This window comes from Protopterus annectens, chromosome 5.part0, assembly GCF_019279795.1.
Source record: "Protopterus annectens isolate FY-2018-M chromosome 5.part0, PAN1.0, whole genome shotgun sequence".
Taxonomy (NCBI): Eukaryota; Metazoa; Chordata; order Ceratodontiformes; family Protopteridae; genus Protopterus; species Protopterus annectens.
Window position 1 is genome coordinate 1,329,105,578 of NC_056735.1, and position 13,093 is coordinate 1,329,118,670.

Genomic DNA, 13,093 nt, shown 5'->3' on the forward strand with positions numbered 1-13,093 from the left:
AGACGCCAAACAACTTATCCATTGCCCATCTCCTGCAATTCTCTTTCAAACAAAAACACAAGACAAGAAGAGTTAAGGCAATAAGCAAATGCAGTTAGCTGCAATCATTTAATGATGGCTTGTAAAACCGTTCTTAAAAAATGTTGACATTTATAATCAATCTTTCTCTTCGGAACAGCTCTGAGCGCATTAACAATCAAGTACTTGATAAAAAAAGCATGAGTGAAAAAAAATCTTACAGAAAAACATGCTCTGTGGGAGTGATTACTTCTACAAAATAGCAAACCCTTATCTAACAAAAATAAACTGGACTGGATCAGTGTTAGGAACCACATTTGTTGTGTCTTTTGTCTTTTCCCGGTTAGGGGTCACCACAGCGGAACTCCGATCCGCTAATGATTGGCAGTTGATTTTTATGTACAGAGTTACCAGCTCTGATGCACAACCTTCAACGAAGGTACGCCCATTCACGCATGTCTCCACGCAGAAGACGTTCTAGTTGAGAATCAAACCGGACAGCGTCTAACTGTGAGGTGACAACTCTACCGCAGCACCACCACTTATTTTAGAGATTTAAATAGTTACATTTTCTCTTCCAAATTAACATACAAGAACAAACTAAACACCAAGTGAAAACCAGAGCAAACTGCTTTTATTGTAAATGTTGATATAAATACATATACAAAAATAACAAATTGCAATGACTGCCAGAAAAAGAGATGACAACTGTTCTCACTGTCAATTAGGTGACAGCTAGAGCAGCAGTATAGTCACGAGTAGTGCTTTTTACTAATTAAAAAACTAAAACTACCTAGTCTAACAATTTGGGGTTAAAAAATGCTCTGTTCCTATTTTTAATCTAATTCTTGAGGAGACAACAGATTTGTTTAGACCCAGATCTTTTCCTTAACTCAGTATAATCAAATGAGGTAAGTGGATCACATTTCACCCACTTTAATATTGTGGGTCTATGAACAAAATAAGTCTTTTTAAGTGACATATGTAAAATACATGAACAATGCTGCAAAAAATATTGCTTTTAGCCTTATTTTGGTTAGTTATGAAACAGGATTAAGTTCATAGGTTAGTACTAGGCTAACTACCCTTGCGAGCTATTTTAAGCCTAGCCAATTATCCCTTGTGAGATACAAACACAAGGGTTTGAAAGGCAAACACCTTAACCATTAGGCCACCCTCTAATAGCTTATATTTGCTACTGGCATCAAGGGTTACACATTCTGCCAACAGCAAACATGTCTGAATGAGCATTCTCTAAATCTGAACTACTGTACAAAAAGTCTTGATGAAAATATGTATTATGGGCATTTATAAATTAACATTTCATACGAAAAATGACAGGAGAAAGTGCAGCACATATTTGAATTAATGAAATGCATGAAGATGTACAGGTAATGCATAGTCTTCAGTCATCTTCAGAATCTGAATCGTATGCTTTTCCTCTGATTGTTTTTTTCTCTATTTTAAATATGCCTGTCCCAGGCTTTTTTGAAGTCTGAAATGGAGGCTCCATCAAATTTCCACTAAACAAACAAACAGAATACATATCATTGCCAGGGTACAATAATTTCAGAGCACTAAAAATACAAAAAATTAGTTAAGCACACAGAGTTTTGTAAATACATTTAAAAATAAAACAGATCATGCACAAGGCTTGCTATATACTATATAAACAAAACATTCACAACATTCTCCTTCAGATTCTGAAAAGTGCTAAACTCCTTCAAGAATAAAAAGTCAGTTTAAGTAGGCATTGTGTTAGTCCAGAGTACAGCATTTCTACTTAAACATAAAATACAAAGCTAAAATAACAACACTATTAGTTTAATTCAACTTCCTGAAGAACAATTCAAACTTAAGTAGGATAAAATAAAAAAAACAAAGCTGTCAAAGTTTAGACTGATGGAAACAACTGAAATGAAAAACAAAACTAATGCAAAAAAATTTAGTGTCAGACAACACTCATCAAAATACTGGTTAAGGCCTATGATAAAACAGTGGAGGGTAGTCACAAAGCTGTACAATACATCAAAATACAGAAGTACATGACATGAAAGAAAAACAGTGGAATATAAAAGGGAGAGCAGGTGAAAGTTGTGGAATGACAGTCTGTCTTACTGAAACCAGTTTTGTACAAACCCACAAAAAAACTCTTGCAACAAGGTAGTACTAGATTCTGAACTTTTGGACAAGGGCTAAATATGCTGTTTCACTGCCACAGGAGGAGCATGTACAGTCTGAATCAGTCCATCTTTCTCCTCTCATCCAAGCAGCTCTACTAAGGACTACCAACAGAAAAACACACCAGAAAAACACACTGAAATGACACAAAGGAACTGAATAGGAGGAAATTAGCGTTGTTTCTTTTAATATCAGAACTCTACTAAAGACAAGAAAAGGAAAGATCTAAGGTAACTGTCATAGCTCCATGTTGGTCAAGGCAGAAAAGGAATGGTCTAAGTTAACTGTGATGGCTCCATGTTGGTGAAAGCAAATTTGGTTCTCTCTCTCTCTCTCTCTCCTGTTAAAAATAAAATAAACTGTACTGTCTCTGCCCCTTCGCAGAAATGATTTGATCTAACCTCAAAATGTTCTGATTGCATGAACAGATAGGACTAATCTTCTTCACTACAGGACCACTTAAGCCCTGGGACTCATGCTACAAATCACACTCCTAAATTCCCACACAGCCCTTCTATAAAACATACAGTTTTTCCAGCATAAGAGTGAGTACAACTTGTTCAATCATTCCAAATCACTCTGAAGTTTTAACATTTTTTTTTTGGTTATTTAGACTGGATTCATTCTACTGTGCTTTTTAGTATTTTGTTTTTTTTTTGCTTTGATTTTTACATGGTCAAGTTTTCAAGCCTGGTCTTTCTTATTTTTGGGTTCCCTAACTAACTACCATTTGCAGTAAAATGATTTCTTAAACGAAACACCTCAAATGCTTACCATGCTTAGAGTTCTCCCATAACATTAAGACACTGACACAGGTTTCTTGTTCTTGCTGAGGGCGTGGTTGAGACTTGAGAGGTATGGTTGGGAACAAAACCATAACGGTGATGGCACGAGGACCGAAACAATAACCAAACTTCTTTAATGTACACTTTTATTTTCATCAATGTCATCTTACGTCTTCAGAACTAAAAAAGTACAGTTTTGTACCTACCATAAATGTAGATGTTCGAGTGTACACCATGCTGCAGTCATCACACTTGGGTTATCCTGTCGTCAGGCGGTCCCGCAGTCGGCTGGAATTCCAAAGTCTTGGTCCGGCGTCGGTTGCTGTTGCTTCTTCCCTGACGTCAGTGTGCCAAAGGTATATATAATGCAACAGACGCCATTTTATTCAGTTTTTCTTGCCCAAGATGTCAGGTGCCCCCAAAAAGGTGGTCAGTAATTAGTACCAAACTGAGTAAACTTGCACAAACACAAAATCCCTTCAGCTACAAGAAAATACACCAGGAAGGTATTGAAGAGATTTAGCCAGTAGGTCAGAGGGGATGGAGGGAGGGTAACCTGGACTGCAGCAGGGTGTACACTCGAACATCTACATTTATGGTAGGTACAAAACTGTACTATGTTCATCGTGTTACCCTGCTGCAGTCATCACACTTGGGTTGAATCCCAAAGCTAAGGATGGGTGGAGGTATCAGAGGGTTAGAGGAGGCTAGAAGGCCCTGCAGAACTGCAGTGGCGAAGCCCGCCCTGGTCTTAGAGTAAAGTGGCAAGGGATAGTGTTTGGTAAAGGTGTGTACTGAACTCAAGTTGCAACTTCCAAAATCTCCTTGGTTGGAACCCCCCTGAGAAAGGCTGTAGAAGTAGCTGTTGCCCTGGTAGAGTGGGGCCTAATGGTAGCAGGAACTGGTTTACCATGATGGGTGTAGCAAAAACGTATGCAATGGCCTATCCATTTGGAAATGGTTTGCTTTGATATAGCCTTCCCTTGAGAAGCTGTAGCATAGGATACAAAGAGCTGGTCAGATTTTCTGAAAGCCTTAGTTTTGTCCAAGTAGTAACGAAGTTGCCTGTGAATGTCCAAGGAATGCAGGGGTCTCTCACCTTTGTTCTGTGGATTTGGGAAGAAGGTGGGTAAGTGGATGGTTTGATTTAAAGCCACACTGGAAACCACCTTAGGCATAAAGGAAGGATTAGTTCGTAGAGAAACTCGGTCTTGATGAAAAATGAGGAAAGGTTCCACTGCCATTAGTGCCTGTAGCTCTGAGACTCTTCTAGCTGAAGTTATTGCTAGCAGCAGGGCAGTCTTTCATGATAGGAACTGAAGATCTGCAGAGAAAGCTGGTTCAAAGGGAGGTAGCATTAGTTTTTCCAGAACAAAATTGAGGTCCCATGTTGGTGTAGGTGCTCTCCTGCGTGGTCTAATGTTTTTTGCCCCTCTGAAGAACTGCCTTAGAAGTGGATGCGAAAATAAGGGTGGATCCGTGTTGTAGTGGGCCGAAATAGCTGAAGCATGGATTTTAATGGAGAGAAAGAAAGTCCTTTGTGCAACATCTCAGTTAAATATTGTAGAATGTGAGGCATGTGAGGCTGAATTGTGTCTTGGCCTTTAGATTGGTTCCAGGCACAAAACCTTTTCCATTTGTCCGAATAAGCCTTCCTGGTGCTTGGCCTCCTAGCTTCCAGAATAACATCCATAACTGCTTGGGAAAGAGGAGCTGGCTGGATGCTTAGTTGATTTGCCATGCAGCCAGATTTAAGGTTTTGAGCTGGCTGTGAAGAATCTGATTGTTTTGTTGTGTGAGTAAATGGGAAATTTGTGGTAATATCCATGGTGGGCCGTGGGCCATATTCCTCAATAGCGGGTACCAGTGCTGGCTTGGCCAGTCTGGGGCTATGAGAATCAGTCGTGGTCTCTTCCTTTTTGACTTTCAGAAGTACATTTGTGAGGAAAGGCAATGGAGGGAAGGCATATACTGTCAGGTTTTTCCAACTGAAAGAGTGTGTCCACTTTCCACGCTTGATGAAGTGCCCTTGTACAAAATTTTGTTAGTTGATAGTTTTGAGGGCTGGCAAACAGGTCTATGTCTGGAAGGCCCCATTTTTGAGTTATCACTGTAAATACTTGTGGATCTAGTTTCCACTCGTGGGGATCCATGATGTTTCTGCTGAGGTCGTCTGCCAATGTATTCTTCTGTCCTGGCAGGAATTGAGCTTGTAACTGAACTTGGTAAGCCAGAGCTGTGTTCCATAAGGTCATTGCTTGCCTGCACAGAGGGTAGGAGTGAGTACCCCCTTGTTTGTTTATGTACCACATTACTGTGGTGTTGTCCGTCTTTATTGTCAGTTGTCCTGGATGTAATAGATCCTTGAAGGCTGTCAGAGCTTTCTATACAGCTAGCATCTCTTTTTGATTGATGTGCAGATTCCTTTGATTTGCAGTCCATACGCCTTGAACGCACTGTCCTGCCATGTGAGCCCCCCAGGCGTAATCTGATGTATCTGTTGTGATAGTTTGCCTGGCCGGGGGCAAGGTGAAAGGCTGACCCTTGTTGAGGTGACATGCCTGTGACCACCATAGAAACTCCTGTTGTAGGCAGGGAATGAGAGATATCATTGTGTCCAAGCTGTGGCTATGTTGAGACCATATGCTTTTTAGGTACCACTGTAATTTCCTCATATGCAGCTTTACAAATGGTATTAGTAGTATGCAAGATGCCATGAAGCCCAAGGCCTGCAGAATTTTTCTTGCAGTTAATTGGGCCTTTGTTGCCAATGTTTTGAAATATTGAGTCAGATGTAGTTTGTCTGGTGTCAGATAAGCCTTCTGGGCCACTGTATTCAAGCTGGCACCCAGGAATGTCATATTTTGTGAGGGTACTAGTTTTGACTTCTTTTCGTTTACTGTGTACCCCAGGCAATTTAGTAGATGTTTCACAAAAGCCAGATGATGTAATAGAATGCCCTTGCTTTCTGCAATGGATGAGGCAGTCGTCCAGGTATGGGTATATTTGAATTCCTCTTTGTCTGCAGTATGCAATTACTGGTGCCAGGCATTTTGTGAAGACTCTGAGTGCAGTAGATAAGCCAAAGGGCAGTGCAGAGAATTGGTAATGGGTTGAACCTGCAATGAAACGGAGGTATCTTCTGCAACTTTGTCTGATAGGGACATGCAGGTATGCCTCCTTGAGGTCCAACATTACTAGCCACGCTTCCTTGCCCAACATGGGAAGAAGCTGCTGTAGTGTTAGCATCTTGAATTTGGGTACTTGCAAGTAAGTGTTTAGAACTGAAAGGTCCAGAATTGGTCTCTCTGGGCACTAGAAAGAGTCTTGAGTAAAATCCTTGACCTTGCTCTCGAGTAGGTACCAGTTGAATGGCTCTCATGTCCATGAGAGCTATAATTTGTTTTTGTGCCTCTGCCCATTGATTTTGTGGCAGGTTTGGCATTCCTCTTTTCATTGGCAAGGTGTGAAAATGGAATCTGTATCCTCGTAAAATTATGTCTAGGACCCATTTGTCCTTTGTGACAATGTGCAGTTGTCTGAAAAAAGTGTGAGTTTTCCTCCCAAGGGGGCTGCCAAGAGAGTGTTGCTTGGCCAGATGAGGTGCAAGTCATTAAGTTTGCCTTCTGGCAGATTGGGACCTGTCTTCTCCTCCCTTCTGTGTTGTAGTGCCCCATTGGCGAGGTTTGTAGTGGGCTTGTGGTTGTCCTCTGCCCCTTGGGCGTCTGTATTTACTCCTCTGTGGTTTGTCTGTAGCTGGAAAGGACCAATTTTTTGTTGGCCAGTTTCTGCTGAAGCAAGGGGGCTGTACCTGTAGGAAATCTTTGACTGTCTGCATAGATTTTGCCTTATCCTCCATTTTCTTCAAGACTTCTTCTGCTTTAACTCCAAAAAGAACATCCTGCTGTAAGGGAGCATCTAGAAGTTTTGCTTTAACATGATCAGGTAGAGTTTGTTCCTTTAACCAAGCATGCCTACGTATAACAGGCCCAGTGACAGCTGCTCTGCAGGAGGCCTCCAAAGAATCAAACCCACATTGTAAGGTATGTTTGCCCGCCTGTTCAGTGGCATGCAACAGATCCTGCATTTCTTTCAATTTAGGTTGTTGAGGGAGAGTGGTCAGTTTTTTGCTTTAACTGAGAGATTAGAAATTGCTGATACTTAAGCATGTGAAATTGGCAATTTAGTGCCCTCATAGCTAGAGTGGCTGAGGTGAAAACCTTTTTCCCCCCACCTGTCTAGTGCTCTGGAATCCCTCTCAGAAGGTACAGGATTTTTAGCCATAGAAGCCTTAGCCCCCTTGGGACCCTGGGAGATTGTCTCTGGGTCAGCAACAGAGCTTTTGTAAAGAAATTTGTGGGAATCAGGCACTCTATAATATCGGTCAGGCTTAGCCAGAGCAGGAGGTAGAGAATCAGGGTTAAAACTGGATTCTAAGTAAACATCATCCACAATGTCTAAAACTGGTGGGATGGCAAGTGGTCTGTGTTGGGGGAGTAAAAGAAACTCTCTGAGCCTTTTCTTCGAGTCAGAGTAGTCCTGACCTTCCCAGTGAAAATGTTCCCTCATAGTGTGTAACGTTTCCCCAAAGGAGTAGTCTTCAGGAGGAGAAGCTGAGGGAATAGAATCCTCAGCATCAGAATCTTCATAAGGGGAGAATGAGTAATCTTGGCCCTCAGAGGAGTCTGAAGAAATGGACACTTGTTCAGAGGATGCATAATCTTCCTCTTGTCTAGGCCTTTTGTCAGGAGGGGGCTGGGAACCCCTGATTAAAGTGATCAAATCTTCAGCCATTTTGAGCATCTGTTTCTTAGGCATGGGGCCTTGAACAGGGGACTGAAGTGCAGTCTTTTTAGATTTAATAGGAGTCTTCGCCTTAGAATACGATTTAATAGTGAGCGTCGTCGGTCTGAAAACTCCTTCAGAAACCGATGGCGTTTCTGCAGCACTGACATCTTTTTCAGCAATGTCGTCGGTAGGGCCTGAACTAAATGGCTGCGTCGGCCTGGTACATTCCGTCAAAAATTCTGAAGCGGTCTCGGGTTCCAGATCTGCGGTAGTCAGGGGCTGCATTGGAGCCTTACCGAGGACCAGAGAACCGGAGACCGGACCAGCAGAGGCCTCGGAATCTGGCTTAGGCCTGGGCTGTCTGTCCTTATCCTTGCGTTTTTTGTGCACGCCGGTAGTCGGTTGCTCTGACGGCATGGTGTAGTTAAATTTCCTACCATAGTGTCGTGCGAAACCAAAGCGTCTTTTAATAGTACGCTTACCTAGCACAAAAACGACAACTAGTGATGTCGTGGTCTCGGCCTAGGCAAGGTATGCAATAAGAATGAAAATCCTTATGAGGTATTTGCTTCCCACAAGAAATACAATTGTTAACATTTTCTGACATCAGTCTGAGGCAAGAAAAGTTTCCCCAACAGGGTACTTAGCTTTATAGAAGATTTCAGTCTGAAATTCGAATTCGAAAATCTCAGTAGTCGGCCGACCAGCACTTGTGAACTGCTTCTGCTTCGGGCATCGCGCGGCAAGAAAGACTGGAGAAAATAGCGTCGGTTGCATTATATATACCCCTGGCGCACTGACGTCAGGGAAGAAGCGACAGCAACCGACGCCGGACCAAGACTTTGACATTCCAGCCGACTGCGGGACTGCCTGACGACAGGATAACCCAAGTGTGATGACTGCAGCAGGGTAACACTATGAACATCAGCACATAAAAACTTCTCTACTTGTATATACTTGCTCAGTAACACTTCATTACATCACACCATTAACCAATCTCCATTTAAAGTGTCTCAGTGAAATTTAAAATACATCATAAACCCCTAAAAAACATTATTTATTTACATATAATTTTCTATATTTCAAAAAACATTTAATATTAATAACTTCATTCAGACTTTAGTGTTTTATCTGCCTGAAGTTGTTTCTACCACCAGGTTTCTCTCTGTACTAAAAAAAAATTCTTAAAAAACTCCCCTTGCATCTAGCTTTATTTCTAAGACTGAAAAATTATTTTTTTTCTAGTCTAGAGACAGCTTTGCTGTATCCAGGACTGTATGTAAGCTTCTGAGCCCTCCAAGCCTGGTTGTGTTGGAGGGAAGCCTTCTAGCTCATCAGTTGGAGTAGTAAGCACTAGGTAGCCTATCTACCACAAGAGGAGTAGTTACTGGCCCAGAAAGTGAAGTTTATTGGCCGTTTGGGCAGTTTATTTTTCCATATCTTTCAACTTATGGTTTAAAAGCCCGCATTTGCACTTGTTTCTCACCTTTCCTGTAACTAGTCTAGTCCAGATACAGATTTGCTGTATCTAGGACTGTTTGTAAGCTTCTGAGCCCCCCAAGCCTTTGTGTCGGAGGGTAGCCTTCTAGCTTGTCAGTGGGAGTGGTAAGGTAGCCTATCTACTACAAGAAGAGTGGTTTCTGGCCCAGAAATTGTAGTTTATTGTCCGTTTGGGCAGTTCATAGATTGGTACTAGGCTATCTGCCCTAGGGCCTATACAAGCCTAGCCATAACAATTCCCTGGCTATTTCTTCCCGCAACATTTACTTCCCTGGATCCCTGTCTAGCAGGGGGACTGACGTGATCCCTGGGGTAAATTTCCTATCTCCCATCCAGTCAAGGTTCCTTTTGAAGAGGGCCAAGGAGGCACTCTGCTTGGCATGTATGGGCAGTCTATTCCAGAGTATGGGGAGTCTCTGGGTCAGGAACCTATCCCTCCAGCATGTTTTGTTTATTGTGATGACAAGGATTAGGTCCCTGGAGTGTGTGGCTCTGATAGATTGGGATTTCTTTAAGTGTAGCATGTTCAACAGCTCTGGGTTTGACATAGCCTTGTATGTTAAACACAGATTGCCTCCGTGTAGACGATATGAGACAGAGTATAGCTGGAGTTTTTTTTATTTGGTCAGCATAGGGCATCTGTTTTAGGCCTGTGATTCTTTTAGTGAGGTGTTTCTGTGGCCTTTCCAGTTGTTGCAGATGTCTTGTGAGGTACATACCAAATGGGGCACTGTAATCTATGATGGGTCTAATGAGAGATGACTACAGTGAGACAATGACCTCCTTTTTTCTGGATGAAAAGCCCTTAGTGTTGAGATGCGCCACATAGAAGGATTTCCTGACTGTTGTGGCGATGTGGTTATCGAAGGCGAGACCACTGTCCACCTGTGTTCCTAAGTCTCTTATCACACTTTTGGTGCTTAGTGTACTGCCACCTATGTGGTAATTCATGGGTACATGTTTTTTCCCAAAGGGGATAACTATACAATTCTTGGCACTGAGCTTGAGCAGATGGCTCTGGCACCAAACATCTGTTTCTATAAGGCCCTTTTGTAGAATATCCATATCACTTGGGGATTCAATAATGGCTTCCAGTTTGTAGTCATCTGCAAACTTTGTTAGCCAGAGTCCTTTAGTGTTGGCCTTCACTTCAGAGAAGTAGATGCCAAACAAGAGCAGTCACAGGACTGAACCCTGAGGTTGTCTGGAGCTGGATTTGGAGTCAGCTACTTTTACAGTGTAGGTTCTGTCAGTAAGCCATTTGGCAAACCATCGAGTGACGTAGGGATTTATGCCCAGCTTAATCTATGACCCTAGAGTGGGGGATGGTGTCGAAAGCCTTGGTGAGGTCCAGATAGGCTGTGTGGACTGCCTTACCCTCGTCCATGGCTCTGGAGACTGATTTGAAGAAGTCAATCAGGTTCAGGAGACACAATCGGCCCTTCACGAACCCAAACTGGGTGGGGTCCAGTGTTTGAAGGTTGCCAATGTCTTTGTGTACAAGTTCCATGATAATACGTTCCATGGCCTTGCAGATCAGGCTCGTCAAACTAATGGGATGGTAGTTCCCAGGATCCAAGGTAGATCCCCCCCTTGTGGAGTGGGATAAAGTACAGTTTTGTACCTACCATAAATGTAGATGTTCGAGTGCTAATACAGCTGCAGTCATAACAGATGGGTTCTCCTGCCGTCAGGCGGGTCCTCGGTCGGCCGAATTCCAAAGTCTAGGTCCAGCGTCGGTTGTCGTCGCTTCTTCCCTGACGTCAGTGCGACAGGGGTATAAAGGAACCAGCCAACGCCATTTTCTTCAGTTTTTCTTGCCCCAGCTGTCAGGTGCCCCCAGAAGGAAGGCAATACATAAATTTGTGTAATAAAGCAATGCAATATAATCAAAATACAGTAGTTGCAAGCAAATACACCATAAATGAATACCCCAATCAGGTTGTATGAGGAGGTGTTAGCCAATAGGCCTGTCCCAAGAGGGGAAGGAGGGAGGGAAACCTGGACTGCAGCTGTATTACCACTCGAACATCTACATTTATGGTAGGTACAAAACTGTACTATGTTCATCGTGCATACAGCTGCAGTCATAACAGATGGGTAGAATCCCAAAGCTAAGAAAGGGGTGGTAGGCACTAGGTGGAACTAGGAGGAGCCAGGATGCCCTGCAAGACTGCAGTGGCAAAGCCTGCTCTAGTTTTGGAGTATAATGGTAGGTGGTAGAGCTTGGGGAAGGTATGCACAGAACTCCAAGTGGCTGCTTCCAAAATATCTTTGGTAGGAACTCCTCTGAGGAAAGCTGCAGAGGTAGCTGTGGCCCTTGTGGAGTGAGATCTGATGCCTGTAGGTACAGTTTTGCCATGAAAAGAATAGCAAAAGCGTATGCAGTGGGCTATCCATTTTGAGATTGTCTGTTTGGAAATTGGCTTTCCTTGAGCTCCTACAGCATAGGACACAAAGGGATGTTCTGATTTTCTGAAAGGCTTTGTTCTGTCCAAATAATAACGCAGTTGTCTGTGGATGTCCAAGGAATGTAGTAATCTCTCCCCTTTGTTTTGAGGATTAGGATAAAAGGTAGGTAAGTGTATGGCCTGATTCAAAGCTACCCTGGATACCACTTTAGGCATAAAGGACGGGTTGGTTCGTAAGGAAACTCTGTCCTGATGGAAGATGATAAAAGGCTGCACAGCATGACAGCTTGTAGTTCTGAAACTCTACGAGCTGAGGTAATAGCCAGAAGGAAAGCTGTTTTCCAGGACAAATATTGCAAATCTGATGAGGCAGCTGGCTCAATGGGAGGCAAGGTCAGTTTTTCCAGAATGAAATTGAGATCCCAAGCAGGTATTGGTTGTTTCCTTGGGGGTCTTAGATTCTTAGCCCCTCTGAGGAGCTGTCTTAAGAGAGGGTGAGAGAATAAGGGTGGATCAGTGTTGCATTCTGCAGAAATGGCTGAGGCATGGATTTTGATGGAGGAGAATGAAAGTCCACTGCTTAGCAGCTCAGCTAGATACTGTAGTATTTGAGGTAAATTCAGTTTTCCAGGATTCTGGCCCTTTTTCTCATTCCAGACACAAAACCGTTTCCATTTTGCGGAGTAAGCTTTTCTAGCTGACGGCCTTCTGGCCTCCAAAATGACATCCTGCACATCCTTGGAGAGTAGGGTCTGTTGTGATGCTAAGGAATCTTCCATGCAGCTAGATTGAGTGTTTTTAGCTGGCTGTGAAGAGTTTTGAAGCTGTGCTGAGTCAGGAGAAGAGGCATTAGAGGCAGGGTCCATGGTGGGGAATGCGTCAGGCTCCTCAGGAGTGGGTACCAGTGTTGTCTTGGCCAGTCTGGAGCAATGAGAATCATCTTTGGTCTGTCTGTTCTGGTTCTCAATAGAACTTTGGGCAGCAGAGGAAGAGGTGGGAAGGCATAAACTGTCATTGATGTCCAACTGAAAGAGAGAGCGTCCACTCTCCAGGCCTTTGGATGGAAAATCCTTGAGCAGAATTTTGTCAATTGGTGATTTTTGTGGGAGGCAGAGATATCTATGTCTGGCCTTCCCCATGCTTAGATTATTTCTGTAAAAACTTTTGGATGCAACTTCCATTCGTGTGGGTCTGTCATATTTCTGCTTAGGTTGTCGGCCAGCGTGTTTTCCTTGCCTGGCAATTACTGTGCTTGTAGTTTGATTTGTAAGTCCATGGCCATGTTCCAAAGTGACATGGCCAGTCTACATAGGGGGTATGAATGTGTTCCTCCCTGTTTGTTTATGTACCACATAACTGTGGTGTTGTCCGTTCTTATCAATAGTTGACCTGGTTGCAGAATTAAAGCTA

General features: G+C 43.0%; 1 protein-coding gene across 4 annotated transcripts in view; it reads right to left on the bottom strand.

Annotated features, from left to right (window-relative positions):
- Nucleotides 1-630: 630 nt before the first annotated feature.
- LOC122801654 (thioredoxin domain-containing protein 9-like) overlaps nt 631-13,093 on the bottom strand; it is a 288,308-nt gene continuing 275,845 nt past the window's right edge. For all 4 annotated transcript variants that reach the window (XM_044071134.1, XM_044071136.1, XM_044071133.1 and 1 more), the window contains exon 5: nt 631-1,541. In XM_044071134.1, coding sequence (XP_043927069.1) covers nt 1,424-1,541 — 118 coding nt within the window. In that variant the 3' untranslated portion in view covers nt 631-1,423. The remainder of the gene's footprint in view (nt 1,542-13,093) is intronic.